This window comes from Phocoena phocoena, chromosome 12 (assembly GCF_963924675.1).
Source record: "Phocoena phocoena chromosome 12, mPhoPho1.1, whole genome shotgun sequence".
Taxonomy (NCBI): Eukaryota; Metazoa; Chordata; class Mammalia; order Artiodactyla; family Phocoenidae; genus Phocoena; species Phocoena phocoena.
The window spans coordinates 20,348,941-20,366,832 of NC_089230.1; the positions used below are offsets into that span (position 1 = coordinate 20,348,941).

Consider the following 17,892-nt stretch of genomic DNA (forward strand, 5'->3'; position numbering starts at 1 on the left):
CTGCACCCAGTGGCCTCCCACATGCCAGGTACCTCCTCCCCGCTTGCCTGACATATTTTTCTTCAGCAATATTTACCATTTCTATATGCTACACAACTAACATTTTCATTTTTAAAAAACTGTCTGCCTCCCTCTATTTGAACATTAATTCCAAGAAGAAGGACTGGGAATTTTGCTTGTTTTGTTCTCTGCTCTACATCCTGTGTTCAGCACATAGAAGGCACCCCACACACACTTGTTAAATCAATTAAGTAACAGATGGAAAAATGTTTAAGCTAAAATTCAAGTTTTCAGGCTTCCCTGGTGGCGCAGTGGTTGAGAGTCCGTCTGCCAATGCAGGGGATACGGGTTCGTGCTCCGGTCCGGGAAGATCCCACATGCCGCGGAGCGGCTAGGCCCGTGAGCCATGGCCACTGAGCCTGTGTGTCCAGAGCCTGTGCTCCGCAATGGGAGGGGCCGCAGCAGTGAGAGGCCCGCGTACCGCAAACAAACAAACAAAAAATTCAACTTTTATGATAGTGTCTCTTAACTGACTAGAAACAGTGGGCAACCCGCTTAAACTGAGAAAGGAGAAGTAGAAGAAGATGGGGTGTGTGGGGTTTTTTTTAACCAGATAAAAGTTATATGAAAAAAAAAACTAAAGCAAAGAGCAGTCTTATGGTAAAACATTAAAACCACTCCCTTTGTTATCAAGAACAAAACATTCTGGTCACTACCACCAATGCAAACTGATATTGTATTGAAGGACAAGGCACAAATGAAGGGGAAAGGGGAGAGGAGAGGAGGGCAAGGGAGGAGAGGGGAGGGAAGGGGAGGAAAAAAACTATTATAATTCATGGTCATCTATCAAAAAAAAAAAAAACTTTCAGTAACAAATTTTGGTAAGAATTTAACAAGTTTCCAGATATAAGATGTAGAAAAGTCAACTGCATTTTCATATATCAGCAAAGAACATATAGGAAATAAAACTTGAGACAATAAATAATTTACAAGAAGAATAAAACACATAACAAATTTTGCCTTTCACATTTAAACCTTTGATGCATCTGGAGTTTATTCAGGGTATGGTGAGGCAGGGATCCAATTCACTCATTTCCATTTGTTCCACACCATCTATTAATCTGCAACATCGGCTCAGTTGTAGATCAGGATGGAGCTGTTTCTGAGCTCTTTATTCCATTAGGTTGAACTACATGAAACTGCCATTTATATCAAAAACAGTCAAATATTGGCAATTTCATATGCTTCAGCCTATTATTATATTAGTGTTTTCTTTATAGTACTATATAGTCTCAATTAATATAGCTTCATAATTAGTTTTGGTTTCTGTTTACGAAGTACTTCAGCCTGTCTCTTCTTCAGAAGAGTAGTGGCTCTTTTTGGTCCTCTGGTATTTTATTATATAATTAGAATCTGTTCAGAAGTTTCATAAAAAGAATCATTGATCTATTTTTAATTGGGGTTTTATAGAGTTTTCCTATAAAACTAAAGTAGGAGGCTGAAAACTGTCACAATTCTTTGTGTATATTACTGGTTAGTGCTGAATGAGTTAGTTCACATTGAACTATGTGAATTATTTTACATCTTTTAACTTACAAATATGTAGAAGAAACCATGGACACTGCACTGTGGCATTTAAGTCCTATGGAAACAAAGATGTGATGGGTAGTTTTTTTTCCATGATATTTCTATTCTTTATGTTTTCTTAGAGCATGTACAGAGGAGAGAGGCGGTAGTGGGAAGGGCCTTTAGGGAGTAGTAAGTAAGGGAGGGACAGAGAGGAGGTACAAATCTGTACAAATCTGCACATCCAAGAAGAGTCACATCTCACTTATGTCGGTGGAGCACGGCATTGAAGGCAAGCCCATCTGTCCAGCTGGTGGTGAAGTTGAGGACGTTGACCTGGCTGTACGGCCTGGTGGACTGGCGCACCCAGCTCAGCAGGATCTTCTCACTGTTGGTCTGCTGCAGGTCTGACATGATATCCTTCATGACATCTTTCACCTGTTCAAAAGAAACCATGGCTGCCAATAACCTCAAGTAGTCATTGGAATCCAGTCCTTGAATAAGGAATATTATATTCATGAACCATTGGATCAGGCCACTGGTATTCATTTTACTTCAAAACTTTCCTTTAAACGCTGGAAGGATAAATACATTTTAACAGTCATGATTTCGATTTAGAGGTGATTTTAACCTCACCTTTATATATTATGGCATTTTCTATATCTTAGCAATACTTATATTACACTTGGCTACAGTGAACATTACTTTCATAGCCACAAAAAAGTAATATTTTAAAACTATACTTTAAACATCTTTTAATAGGAAGAAAACTCAATTTTTATTTTCTACACAAATGTGGAAGAAGGTAAGAACTTTTGGCTGACTATAAAATCCAAGAATGAAGTGCATTTCCTGATGGCAATAACAATTATAATCTAGAACTAATATTTTATATTATTATTCTAAATCAGTACATATATTTTAAGGAAGTGTTCAAAGAATGATGTGGACATATCAAAAAAAAATCCACAAGAGCCAACTTAAGGGGGCTTGAGAAATAATTAACAATAGTGAAAGATCAGAACCTATTAAATAAGTAAAAATCCATAAAATAAGTAAAAATCCACACAGATATATAAATGAGTGGATAGATAGATAGATAGATAGATAGAATAGATAGATAGATACAGAGAAACAAGAGACAAGGAAAAGCTCTTCCTCATAAGTGGAAAGACAATTAACAAATGTAGAAGAAATGATGAAATTAGAAAATCACTTTGCCACGCATTATATTAATAACTGATCAGGTAAGAACTATGAACGGATCTTAAAATTAACAGACAAAAGTTTAATAAGTAGCTGAATATTTATACAGTCTCAAAGTATATCTCCACAAGATACTTTTTAATAACAAAGGGCAGTCACATTACAGTGGGGACACCTGCAGATTCCACCTCACCCAAATGATGAGAGTTAAAACTGCCAGAAAAAAACTAATGGACAGCATATGCTTCCTGATGTGGTGTATTAAGAAAAACTCAATACTGGGACTTCCCTGGTGGCGCAGTGGTTAAGACTCCACACTCCCAGTGCAGGGGGCCCCGGTTCCATCCCTGGCCAGAGAACTAAATCCCACCTGCATAACACACTAAGAGTTCGCATGCCACAACAGAGGAGCCCTTGAGCCGTAGCTAATGAGCACACCTGCTGCAACCAAGACCCAGAGCAACCAAATAAATATTTTTTTAAAAAAAGAAAAACTCAACATCATTTTTCTGACATTCCTCCCAAAAATGAATAACCTGAATCCGATCATGAGAAAATATTAGCCAAATCCACATGGAAGAACATTCTACAAAATAACTTATTCAGTACTCTTCAAAAATGACAATATCATGAAATACAAAGAAAGACTCAGAAATTATGCCAGTTTAAAAGATGACTAAAAAAACAGGACAAATGAATGTAATAAATGATCTTGTATTTTCTTTTTCTATAAAGGATATTATTGGGGCAATTGACAAAATCTCCATAAGAGCTATAGATTACGTAACTGTATTGTTTCAATATTATTTTCCTGATTTTAATAATTACATGCTAATTGCTAGTGCATGATATAATAATTATCATATGTATAATAATTAATACTAGCATTGTAAATATTAATATTATGTATTAGACATTTTATATTATATTAACATAATAATAATATTGTAGTTATGTAAGAGAACTCCTTGTTTTTAGAAAAATGATTTGTTTTTACAAAATACTCACAGATCTATTTAGTCAAAGAGAAAAAGGGGGAGAGAGAGAGAGAAAACACAGAAATACAGACAGCTGTTAACATTTGGAGAATCTGAGGGAAAGGTATCCAGGAATTCTTCAGGATATTTTTACAATTTTTTTATAAGTATGATATTTTTTAAATCTAATGTTTTAAAAAAACAGATACTTTTTATTCTATGCCAGGAAAATAGAGCAGTTTGTCAGGCTCTTTCACTCAAAATTATTATAAGTTGAATTGTGTCCCCTCTCCAAATTCATATGTTGAAGTGCTAACCCCCAGCACCTCATAATATGAATATATTTAGAAATAGGGTCCTTAAAGAAGTAGTTTAGGTAAAATGAGATCATATGGTTGGCCCTAATCCAATATGACTGGTGTCTTGAAATAAGCAAAGGAGATTAGGACACAAACACACACACACACACACACACACACACACACACACACACACACAAGACCACGTGAGGACACAGGAAGAAGGCAGCCATCTACAAACAAAGGAAAAGAAACCAACCTTGCTGACACCTCGATCTCAGATTTCCAGCCTCCAAAATTGTTAGAAAATAAATTTCTATTGTTGAAGCCACTCAGTTTGTGGTACTCTGTGGCAGCTCTAAGAAACTAACACACAAATGATACATTTCCAATTCCTATTAAGAAGTGACTGAAAATTTTCCCACCTGCCAGTGCAAAATGATGCTCCAAAGTAGTCCTAAAGTCAGTTTGTGATTTCCATCTACAATGTCCGTTCCTCCTATATTCACTAAATCCACCTAGTAAAATGAAAAAAATAACTTTTAAGACAATTTTTCTATGGAAACTCAGGTTTTTGTTTTAGCTCGTTTGGACAGCAATATAAGTAAATGACAAGAAAAATTTCACTTTAGAGAATCAGGTGAACCTAAATCTCAAAAATGTATTACTTATACAATAGATCAATAAAGTAATCACAAAAAGCACAACTATTGCTTCACTCATAGAACAGGTTCAATACGTCTCATAAGAAAAATATTTCTAAAAATCAGTTGATGCCAATGTCCAGAGCAGGTGGTTGGTTTCAAAATAAATCATCCCGATGGCATCAAAGGACCCCTCCAAAGTCATATTACAAACTTACATTGTTCTGATGTAAAACCTGCAGCACTCTGTTAACATTATTTAAAGCGTGTAACCTTGTGGAGCCACGTTCCTTCGGCTGGAAAACAGAACACAAAATCGAATGAGACAGAGAGTCCCTCCATGTTGCTGTCAAACACTGACATTGAGATGCACATGGAACAGCAGTTCAGCACACAAGAGCCCCTCTGTACCAGGAGCTCTGGCTGGGTTGGTTCTCAAGCCACCATGAAGGCTGGTGTTGACAGAATGCAAATTCTCCCACTAACAGCACCTTAAGATAGTAGTTCCTTAGCTTGCCTGAACACTGGAATCTCCTAGGGAGCTTCCAAGAATACCAGTGCCTGTGTTCAACAAGGACTGTGACTTAATGAGTCTGGAGTATAGTCTGGGTTTGGAATTTATAAAAGATTTCCCTGGTGATTCTAAGATGCAAACAAGTTTGGGAACCAATGCTCCACCAGGGACAAAGCTTCTTCTATTTTAGTTGGGCAGGATGAAGAAAGATTTAGAAGTTATGTCCCCTCCACCCTGCACTAGTGTAGACAGAGCAGAGAGGATTCAGAGGTGCTATCCCAGGTTCCAGGTAGGATTACAAGGGCCCACTGGGAAGACTGGAATTGCCACCCAGGGAAAGGTGATCTGGGAGGCTTCTTTCTGCCTCATTGGCCAGGGAATCTTATCTGACAAAGGGATCAATCTCTCCAATAGGTGCCTACCCACCATCTGGAAGGCAAAAGGTAGACTGTAACACCGCACACTTCGGCAAGAAAGAAATTCATCTTCAGAAGTGCATCTCTCTATACCTTTTATAGTCATTCTACCTCTTGTGTTAAAGGTTGTACCCATAAAATACATGGTCTTCATTGGCAGAGTTATTTCTGTGTGAGTACTGGGTACCTCACACATAAAGCAATAGAGCTGGATTTGATGACAGAACAAACGTGAAGATAATACTGAAAATCTGAATAAAAATAAATGCCATCAGTTTTTGTAACTTTTTTTTTACTATTTGTTAAATAACATTTAAATGTATTTGTATCTACTTTCTACTATTCAAAACATTATGCCCTCTTTACATATCCACTCTTCTTTGTAATTCTCTACTGTCTGAGAGCAATAAACACATAAAGTATTTTTTTGATAAAAACAGAGCCCTCAATAAAACCTAAATATCGCTCAATCAAAAAATTCATTAAAACCCCTTTTTAACGTTCCTATTTCAGCCTTTACATTGTAAGGACCCCCGAGAGGGTCTTCAAGTATCAGTAATGATGAGAGATATGCCGTTAGCCTGGTTCTTGAACATGGCATCCCTCACCAGTGAGGTTCCTGTGAGGCCTTCTAGAAGATCCAGTAGCTTCCTTCCATCTTTGAGGTCTGTGAACATATCACTGATGGGTGGTTTTCCACTCTATAAAAGAAAAAGTACAATTTCAGCAGCAGAAATTTCATACATAAGTGGAAAATAAATGAATAGTTTCATTTCTTCCAACTAAAAGTCTGGATGATCAGCAGACTATACAAGTTTGCCTTGTATGGAAAGAAGTACAAAGAACTTTGAAATCTATAACAAATGTTTTGAGCTGAAATATATAAATTGCACTATTTCTTAGAAAGGGAGCAAATAAAACTGTGATTAATGTCAATATGCCTTGTATGTACAGCTGACCCTTGAACAACATGGGTTTGAACTGTGCAGGTCCACTTACAGATGGATTTTTTTTCAGTAGTAAACACTAGAGTATTACATGAGTATTACACGATCCGTGGTTGGTTGAAACTGCTGAGGTGGAACTGGGATAGGAGGGAGCTGACTAAATTATTCATAGATTTTCAGTTCTACAGAGTCAGCACCCCTAATCCCCCGTGTTGTTCGAGGGTCTATTGTATTCCTGAGAGAGAAGATGTATTAAAAATATACATGAGCATACAGTACCTGGAGGCCAAAGAGGCCTCCAGAGGCTGAAGAAAAGTGCGCAGGTTCTTATTCCAGCTCTGCACTTTACATTCACAGTATAAGCATGGCTTTTGGTATTTCCATTATGGAAGCAGGTCACGTCATCATCAATTGCAGCTCTCCGCTTCAAATTTCAGCTCTCAGGCACTAGGTCTGTATTTCTAGGTCCCAATTTCTGAATGATTAGGACACTTTTGGCTCTGTGTCTAAATCCAGTATCCATCCTGTATTTTGAATGACAAAACCTATAGAATTTCTAAACTCTTGCTTCTGACTAATAAACAGCATCAACTTCCCCTGATAAACATATTCTAGCGTCCATGCCAGAAAATCCTACCCCATTCACAGGTAGACCTTGCCTGTCTGTGTGTGATATCATGGTTGTATGCAAAGGACAATTACTGCACAGAAAATCAGGACGCCTCAGTTTTAATCTGTCTGACCGTTAACTAACTGGTGAACCTAATCAGCTACTTACTACTGTTTATCTTTTTCTAAATCACAGGTATTGTAAAGATCAAATAAAGAATATTATGTGAAAATGTCCAGATAGCTATAAAGCACAGTGTAATAAATGTTGTATGATTATGTTGAATCAAATTATCCCCTTCTAATATGAAATGCCCAGAGATTAACAGTTTTACTTCCTGTCAATAATAAAGATATTTTATAACCAATAATTATTGTATATTCTTTATTCTTCACTTTAAAGCATATATATAAAGTCACACGAAACCAAATTTTACTCTGAGCTTGAAATGGGTGAGAGGGAGGAAGGAAGCCATCCTAAAGTTTCCTAAAACTTGGCATTTTCCCTTTTTTCCTCTCTTCCTGATTTCTTACATTTTTAATTATGTGTAATGTATAGTAAACTAGTGATTTCTATCATGTGGCTTTTCCATAGTTCATATACTCTAAATGAGAGGAAGTATGGTAAAGTCTCCACCTTTGAATCAGTAAAGAATAAACTATGACTTATTTATATCTGAAACAAAGCTGCTTTTCTATTTCCAGCTGCCACTATGTGAGCAGTGACGATGTCAGAGATACATGGATTATCTCCATCGATCACAATGATAAACAGATTTGAGTGATGCAGGAGACCAGATCCAGAGGCAATACTTCAAGAGGCAGAGCAGGGAAGTTTTTTGCACATTAAAGATTTCCTACCTGCTCTCAGTAAAAGCAAAGGGCAGAAGCAGCCCTGGTCATCTGCTACCTCTTACCTTCCTCCTCTCAAAACCCACCCAAGTACACTTCAGCAAACTAGCCACCAAATACCCAGATTCCCTTTCAGGAAGACGTGAACAACTCTGATCTCAGAGCAAAGAGACAACAACATAGGTAAAGTTCATGGGAGAAACAAATAGGGATATCTAGGCACAGAAAGGACCTTAGGAATTACTGATGACAAGGGCAGCTAAATAATGTCTAGGCGGCATTTAACCCTTCTCAAATCCTCTACAGTATCCATTTTCCAAAAAAGAAACAGAGTAACACAAATCAGCATAGACTAAAATAAAGTAAATATAAATATTAGTCCATATTACAAATAGTTATGAACGCCCACTGATGACCTCATTGTAGACAAGCCTCCTACCAGCCGTGTAACTTTAGAAAAGTGGCCTTTCTACATCTATTGGCTCATCTGTTAAACACTAAGATGACAGATGTTCAGTAAATGGCTGATATTATCATTCAGTACATTATCATATCATTACAGTAGTAATGTTTCCAACTGTCATAAAAGTGCCATAAAATTTCAACAGTAGATGAAAGAATGGATAAAACAAATAAGCACTTCATCTTAGGCAGGAATGTAAAAGCAGACTCTGAACCTGAGTACACGTAAGTGTCACTTCATAGAGAAAGTTCTTCCAAGTCCCGAATTCACTAATATGATGACCTGTAGGGATATATCCCATTCGAAACTAATGAACATGATGATACAAGAGCACACCTGTGCTTTAGGTATGCACTGGGAGACCAGCATAACTCAACAGTAAACCCAATGGATTCTTCCCTAGGCTCCACTGCTGCTCAGTGGTAAAGTGGGAGGTGTTCATTTAAGAGGCAGCATTAATTTTTCCACATGAGACACTCTTTTCCTCTCTCTTGTCCGGGTCATTCATTTGTTTATTGAGGAACAAATCTTGAGAAAGACTCCTTGTGAAGCATTCTCTTGAAACAAAGGTAACTGAGACACAGTTCTGTCCTTCTAGAAGTCAATCACTTATACTAGGGAAACCAATGCCTTTATATTCTTTAAAAAAAAAAAGACAGTAACAGCAATGCAATTTCTTTATTCTTTTTCCAAATTTCAGATAAATATTGATGGCGATCAGTAAGAAATAAGTTTTGTGCTGTGTGCCTATTCTCCTAACACTCCGCCACCCCACCCCCAGTGATGGCATGGTTGGCGTGTACTCCCATCTGGTACCCTCAGAAGAGCCACGTACACCTGCAGGAGGGAATATACAGCCCATGGATCTCTTCACTGGACAATGAAGGAAGGTACCAGGGCTCTTACAAATCCAAAACTGTGGTTCAAAACTTACATATAAAACACACACCCACACTGGCCACACACATAGCCAATCACTACAAAATACTACCTATTCCTGACAAATGCAATTTAGGAACGTCCCATAGGCAGATGGAAAGAACCAAACTATACCAAAGAGCCCGTTCCACCTACCACCTAGGAGAGTAACACCTATAAGTATGGAGATTCAGTGCTTTGTGCCTTACAACGGAGGTCAGAAAATGTCTTTCGTAAAGTTCCAGATAGTACTTAGTTTAGGCTTTGCTGGCCAGGTGGTCTCTATCGAAACTTCTCAACCCTGTTGTCAAGATGTGAAAGCAGCCCAGACAATGTATAAACGGATGAGCCGATGGGAATGGTGACTGTGTTCCAAGAAAACATGATTTGTAGACGTGGAAATCTGAATTTCATATAATGTCCACATGTCATGAAATATTCTTCTTTTTTTGACTTTTTGCAACCACCTAAAAATGTGAAAACCATTCTTAGCTCGTGGGCCATATAAAAACAGACAACGGAAACATGAAATGTTCCTAGACATAATAATAGCATGACTTACTATGTATCAGATATGCTCTAAGAGATTTACAGAGATTTAGATGCATTCTTTGTTTCTTTATGATAGAACTTTAAGGTAAGAAAACTGAGACACAGAGGTGACATGACGAGCGAGAGGCAGAACTAGGATGTGATACCACAAGATCTGACTCCAAATCCAGGTTCTCAAAGTGCACACTAAACTGCTACTAAAATTATGAGGTCACAGGGTCATGACATATAGGGAAGGAAACAGTTCATCAGTGGTGCGGCGGCGGAGGTATATTTAATGACTTCCCAAAGAGGGCAGCAAGATATATACCACATTTAAATGAACTCAGAATGAAATTTTTTTCCAAGCTTATGGCTTTAAAGCATCTCTGGTACTTCTGAATCACAGGCTCTAAACATAGGATCCACCCTGGGAAACAGTTGGGAAATGTCAGAAGTCATCGTTTAATAAAAATAAGACCTGATTCAGCCTGACGGTTAAAGTCTTATTTAGATTTTTGATTCTTTGCGAAGACTTATTTGCAGAAACTTCTCTGACAGACAGAATACAGTTTAATAATTCAATTGGACAAATATTTGGTGAATACCTCCTTTGTGCCTGGCCCTGCAAAAACACCAAGTTCAGGTCACCCTCCCCATTTACAAGCAAGGGTTTCCACAATTTTCCAATAAACACAAAATAGTACAAATGAATAATCTTGAACTTGGAAGACAGATAAGCCTTGCGTCGCATTTAACCTTAAAAAAAAATGAAAAAGGCCACATGATAGGAATCCAAACGACAGATGTCACAGGTGACTCGCTTTGGCTGCCTCCTCTCATCCCCTGGTCCCCTGTACTTCTTTGAACTCTCTTAACACCAGTTCTAACACCATTTTGACTCCAACAGGGACCAGCGTTAATACCTACAGCTGAGACACTGAAGCTCCTGAATCGAAAATGTCAGAGGACAGAAGCAAACTGTCATCACAATGCAGGAGGGATAAGCCGGGGTCTGAGGGAAGGCAAGGGCTGCAAATACAGTCATGGATACGTGATGGTTCAGTTGAATGCGGCCAACCTGATGGGCCCATCATCACACCTGGTGAATCAGCCAGCCCTAAAGGCTGAAAGAGCCAGTGCTCGGTTTCAGCCAGCAGCGGCCATTTGAGAATCCCAGCCCACTGTTGGTAGGACTTCTGGTTTCTCAAAGGAGCTGGAAATCTGAATTTATGTGTATAATCTCCTGATATTTGTAATGTCCTAAAACACTGTGCCAGATCAACAAATCTTGTCTCCAGGCATCCTGGATCCTAGGATGACTGGTAATCTCTCTCACAGGGCATAACTACATACAGGGAAATACAAGAGCAGCCAACAGTGAGTCCTCGGAGGAACTGAGAAACTCTGTGGAAAGGACGGACACACACACCACCACCGCCACCCACCACCACCACCACCACCGCCACCACCGCCACCACGACCACCACCCACCACCACCACCACCACCACCACCACCACCGCCACCCACCACCACCACCACCGCCACCGCCACCGCCGCCACCGCCACCACCGCCACCCACCACCACCGCCGCCACCACCGCCACCCACCACCGCCACCGCCACCACCGCCACCGCCACCCACCACCGCCACCGCCACCGCCACCGCCACTGCCACCCACCACCGCCACCGCCACCGCCACCGCCACCCACCACCACCACCACCACCACCACCGCCACCCACCACCACCACCGCCACCCACCACCGCCACCACCGCCACCCACCACCACCACCACCGCCACCACCACCGCCACCCACCACCACCACCGCCACCACCACCGCCACCCACCACCACCACCACCACCGCCACCACCACCACCACCACCACCCACAGACTAGGGAATATGATTGACTGCAAAATACCAGCAGAGTCATTATACCTGCGCAGACCAAAAAAACAAAGGAGTCACACCAGATTCTTCTCCTTTCACTCATTCCTCATGTCTAATCCATACCAACCCTGTCATTTCTACCTCCGAAAACACATTCCGAAGGTGACCACTACTCCTTAGTGGCCCCACTCTCACGCACATCTCCAATACCAGGCCAACCAACCTCTTTACTTCTGCATAAGAGTCAGAATAACTCTAATTTTAAGGTGCAGATCACATCGTGTCATGTCTCTGCTTTAACCTAATGGACTCCCATCACGGGGAAATACAATTCAAACTCCAAATAAGAGATCCCATGTGATCTGCTCTCCACCCTCTCTCTAATCTAATAATCTAATACTGAATTATTCTCCCCTTTCTTCAATACTCGCAAATCATAATTATTTCCATCATAGGTCAAGTTTTTCAGCAGCAGTAGTAGTAGTAATGGAAAAAAAAAATCTATGAAAGATTGAATAAGAAAGCAAAATTTAGGAAGTGCAGTTTGCAGTCCTTAAAAGGGTGAAATGTTAATGCTTTGTAGAGATAACAAACAAACCAGAAGTAGAAGTGGGACTTGGATTTTAGGTTCAGAAGACGGCCTCCTTTATGTGGTGTGCCCTGCTGACACTAACCAAGTGAGGGATGACAAGCCCAGTCTGTGCCTTCGTGGCACTCAGAATCTAAACAGAGTAAACAAAATCTGTACCAACAAGCATGGGGAGCACAGCAAAAGGGATTCATGAGCTAGCTTGATTCTGCCAAATTTGCACCAAATAAGAAATATAGTACAGAGTCTATCCTGTGATTTACCTAATCCCATTATAAATAGTGAAGTTATTAACTGTGTATAATATGGAGAAGAGTGAAAAGATAACAGTTTTTAGATGCTTTCACCACTACCATGTCTGATGATGGTATCTTACAAATAATAAATTTGAGCCCTTTCACACTGTTTGATTACTCTGTCATTTATTTATACTCTTCCTATTTTCAAAACAGGATTTGAGGCAGTCTATTCAATTCAGTTAATATCCCCACTGCTTACAGCATGTGTGGGTATGTATGTGTCTGTGTGTGTGTCTAATTCTGTATCATACACATGGATTTATATGGCATACATATATATATATACACATACATAGTGTTTATACCATAATGTTTTTGCATTCTTCTCAAGTCAATCTGACACCCCAATCAATTTTAAAATGATGCTCCAGCATGTGATAACATATTGTAAGTTTTATAGTCTCTCTTTTATTTTTTTTGAGTGATTTTTTTTTGCAAGGAGTTGGTTATTTTAAAAACTCAAAAAGAAGTGAATGATTTAATTTAATATTTCTTTTAATATTTTAAAAACCAGAATCTTTAATTTATGAATCCCAAATCTCAGCACTAATAAAAATGTAGCTCTTGTAATTTTTCATTTTCTTAAAAACCAATAATGTATCAGTGAGCACTAGGTACAATGTCATTTCAGTTATGTTTATGTGTAAATGGATTTCTTTTAAGTATTTTACAACAGAAATGTACTTTTTCTCTTGATGATGGAATTACAAGTGGTTTTAAAAAGTCTCTTTGGGGCTTCCCTGGTGGCGCAGTGGTTGAGAGTCCACCTGCTGATGGAGGGGACACGGGTTTGTGCCCCGGTCCGGGAAGATCCCACATGCCGCGGAGCGGCTGGGCCCGTGAGCCATGGCCGCTGAGCCTGGGCGTCCAGAGCCTGTGCTCTGCAACAGGAGAGGCCACAAAGGTGAGAGGCCCGCGTACCACACAAAAAAAAAAAGTCTCTTTGGATTTCTTCTATTATCTAATTTTTGTAATGTGTACTACTGTATAAAATAAATATAGATTGTTTAAAAAGTGGTATCTCTAGTTAAAATTAAGCAAACTGATGAAATTAGGTTCATCACAGTTACAACACATATAGCTTAATGGATGCAATGAAGAATGCATAATCTTCAATGTCTACTTTATGATTCAGCCCCATGGTGAAAGTGAAAGCAGCATTGCTTTCGACTGAAAAGCAAAATGAGTGCAATAAAATGCCCAAGGAGGTCGTTAAGCATCTTGACAAACGAAAACCAGCAAAATGTGCCACAGTTGCTTAAAGAATTCGTAAATGCATGGCTCTCAGCCATTCTCTTTATGAATTCATGGTACTCAGCACAAGTTCTTAAGAACCGAACAAGATTCTGCTTAGAAGCTTGTTTGGAAAGAGGGGGGAAAAGAAGAAAAGGGAGAGAGAGACTGGAGAAACAGATGGCTCAGGTAATCCTACTCGTGTCATAGTAACTACACAGCAGTGATTTATGCAGTGCTTACAATGGAATCAAAGCAATGAAGGTGCATTTACCTTAGAAATTACAAAAAACTATAAAACACAAGCTAAATCAAATATCTTTCAGAGAATCAAAAGTCAAACAGCATGTAACAGAATTTTTACGTTGATTTTGGTAAGCAAAGTAACCGAGATAGTGCTGAGAAAACTGGGATGATAAGGAACCACGTGTGGGCTCCCACGCCTGGCGGCCAGGGGCAGGGCCACTTGCACACTCCATGGGCAAATAACCAGGCAAGGTCTGCAGGCTGAATAAACCCCAACTCCATATGCCCATCAGGCAAGGTCTGCAGGCCGACTCAATAAACAATACAGCTCATTCCATATATGTACAACTGGCAAAGCACTGGAAATGTTTGAAGAATGCAGTTCCTCAAAAGATAGGCTTCCATGGGACCAGGGTGAGGCATTAGTTAGGGCATTGATAATGATAATGTAAAGGAAGAGAGAACGTTTCCTTTGTTTAATAAAGGAGAGGCAGCTGCCTTGTCCCTTCCTTCTCCTTAGGGTGTCTCCTTAAAAACGTAATAGGCCCAAGTTTTTGGTCAGGAAGTAGATAAACCCATCTCCAACTTTCCAAAACAAAATAACAAAGACCTCAAAATTAACTCAAAAGTCTCTCTGGAGGTTGACAGGAGACCAGCACGAGGACAATCCATTTGTCTCTCCAGGAGGTACACACTTGTTCTTTTTTTTTTTACCGTACGCGGGCCTCTCACCGTTGTGGCCTCTCCCGTTGCGGAGCACAGGCTCCGGACGCGCAGGCTCAGCGGCCATGGCTCACGGGCCCAGCCGCTCCGCGGCATGTGGGATCCTCCCAGACCGGGGCACGAACCCGTATCCCCTATATCGGCAGGTGGACTCTCAACCACTGCGCCACCAGGGAGGCCCCCTCTCGTTGTTCTTTATTCTACTTTACTGTATGTTTGTGTGAAATTCTGTCCAGTCTTTCTGATCTTCTACCAGCTGCCTGCATGCACCTCATCTGATATGAGTATTCAATAACAAAGTGTTTTCTCTGTATTCTACGCTGAATAAAGATCTTTTGTGAGAGGATTTTTTTATTTTCCCAACAGATTATAAAAATAAAAATAACAGTGTCAGATACCTCCACTTCCCACCCAGTCTGGCTCCCCTCATGATTAGCCATGCTTGGAGGGTACCTACCAGTAGCCCTTGGAGCTAAAAGCTTCCTAAGGCAAAAGTACAGTTGAAAATGGTCCCAGGGTCTCCTAGTCCTCTTTAACAGAAAGAGCTTCTTTTCCCCAAAACCACCACCTCTTCAACAATCCTCTCTTTATAACTCACTGGCCCACGGTGACCTAGACCTACTCATCCACACACCAATCAGAGCCCACCTCTGAAGGTGGAGATGGTGGGGTCACATGGGCTGAATGCAAAAGCACAAGGTAGGTGGCTCTGCTCTCCCCTCTCTAGGTGAAGGATGAAAAGGAATTTCTTCTCAGCAGATCAATACCAAAATTGATCATCAATTACAAAGACACAGCATATACTACCAAATTTCCAAATTTGTTTTAACGACTACAAATACTAATAGGCTCAATCAAAATCATTTATTAAGTCCTCAATATGTACAAACACAGCATGTTAAATAATATTTATGTACAGTTTCTTTAATTTAACCACAGTAACTAGGTGAAAGTCACTCTACAAGTATAATGTTTGGAAGCAAAACAATCAAACTGAATGAAAACAAACAACAGCAAAAAAAAAACCCAAACTTATTTACATAATATAGCTAAAACATGTCTGGAAGCTGTTTAGGAATATGAAATGCATTTTATTGTTTGCTTTAGGGGTATTGGTGAACAGACATAAACTGAAACTTAAGGAACCACTTGAATATTTATGGTCCCCTAAAACAATGAGTTGAGTCGCCATACACATATTCATGAAAATAAATCAATAGTAGACCCAGTGTGTAACTCCAGCTCAAATCTCTACTATAGATGTTATTTATCATCACACAAGGAAGCCTGTACAGTCTCCTTCACGATACTAAAAAGAGGACTAAACATCTACAGACTGCTTTTGTTGCACCCACCTACACATCCTTTCCCACGTCTATTTTTGTGGCCAACCACTTCCCACGTGAACAAAGTTGCAAACAACCGGACACTGAAAGCAATGTCCCACTGTCTCAAATGGAACACACTGGAATTGCTCTTCACACTGAAACGTGTAAAAAATGCTTCACAGATTTCCTCTTAAGTCCTATCAATTTAAAGTTCAAGTGTGGAATAGTAACTAAATGAAAACTTGGCTCATCTTTGTCTTCGAAAAAGAAAAAGCAGAAATCTGCCCAAAGTGAAGTTCAGCATTTTTAAGTTGGCCTGTTCTCTACCTAACCTTTATTTTCAAACTTCCTTTGAGAACCACCTCAGCAAACTGATAAAAGTGCTTCTGCAATGTGTACGTCTCTGCTCTGACAGATGAGCAGCTCTGCAAGTCAGCCAGAGAAAATGCAGGCTCAAAGTCAGAACAAATTTCCCAACACTGGGACTGTGAGGCCTTCACTGTCTCCCTTGGGAAAACAGCTCACTAACAAATGAGGCTCTTAGACTCACAGTGAACAGAACCCTCAACCTTTACCCACCAGACAGTGGAATAAAGTGGGCTTAATGAGCCAATGCTTTTTTCTGCTTCTGGTTTAAAATATATAAATAGCACGGATCAGGGATTACCACAAGTTTGGGAGGGGGTGGTCCCTGATAGAGTTTTAATTTAGCATTCCTAAGTAATTATAATCTCCTATAATGTTTCACAATAATGCCTCAATATTTCTTAGCAACATGAGGCAAGCTATTACGCTCAAGTGTGTTTTATAGCTAAAGGAATAAAAATCAAGTGACCTGAAAAAAATCGGCTAGTAATTTGCCCAAGGTCACAAATAAATGAGCAGCATATCCAGGAATAAGTATTTAATTTCCTAATTCTGATCTCCTTTAGATAATCATTTTCTCCCAAGCTCTTCATAACTTCTCAAAACTGAACAATCATAAGTTATTCTACTTCTCAGGATACCCAGACTCCAAAGTGGTGTGTATTCTGTGACATAGTAACAAGGACTTGCAGCAAAAAAGAATATATATTTATAGTGAATGCTATCTTAGCTATCAAAATATTATTCAGTATTCTCAAGCTGTTTACCAAATCCCTTATCGAGGAATGAATTGAGCTGATTTTAAGTTTTAAATCTCATTTTTCATCACCATGAATTTAGTAGATGGATCTTATTTGAAGAATCCTATCCCATAAATAAGAGAATCATATGTATTAAATCCAAATGATGATTTAACAATCTCTCCAGCACATCTCCAAGACACCAGGTAAATGCAGAAACTTTGCATCGCTGGATTTTTTTTTGTGAATAAATGGAGCAAAAGCCCCGATGCATTTGTTTCCATGAAATAACACAATTTATGCCATTTTGCACTCAATTCCACACTCTACTCCCATCTAATTCCAATACAACCACTTCCAACCGGTCTATGGATATATAAAGTATTAGGTATTTAAATGTACGTTTCTGTCACTGCCATTCATTTATTTATTAAGTCTACAAACACTCACTGGGTGCTTACTAAATGCCAGAAGCCCTGCACCCATGGAGCATACCACTGTCTAGGAAAGGAGAGACAAATATTTTGAGATGC

General features: G+C 39.6%; 1 protein-coding gene across 1 annotated transcript in view; it reads right to left on the reverse strand.

The window, feature by feature from the left end:
* UTRN (utrophin) overlaps window positions 1–17,892 on the reverse strand; it is a 482,739-nt gene that overhangs the window by 367,053 nt on the left and 97,794 nt on the right. Inside the window, exons 3-6 of the mRNA XM_065888619.1 lie at window positions 6,231–6,323; window positions 4,911–4,988; window positions 4,474–4,566; window positions 1,832–2,004 (exon numbers count right to left, since the gene is read on the reverse strand). Of these exons, the coding sequence (XP_065744691.1) occupies window positions 1,832–2,004; window positions 4,474–4,566; window positions 4,911–4,988; window positions 6,231–6,323 (437 nt within the window). The remainder of the gene's footprint in view (window positions 1–1,831; window positions 2,005–4,473; window positions 4,567–4,910; window positions 4,989–6,230; window positions 6,324–17,892) is intronic.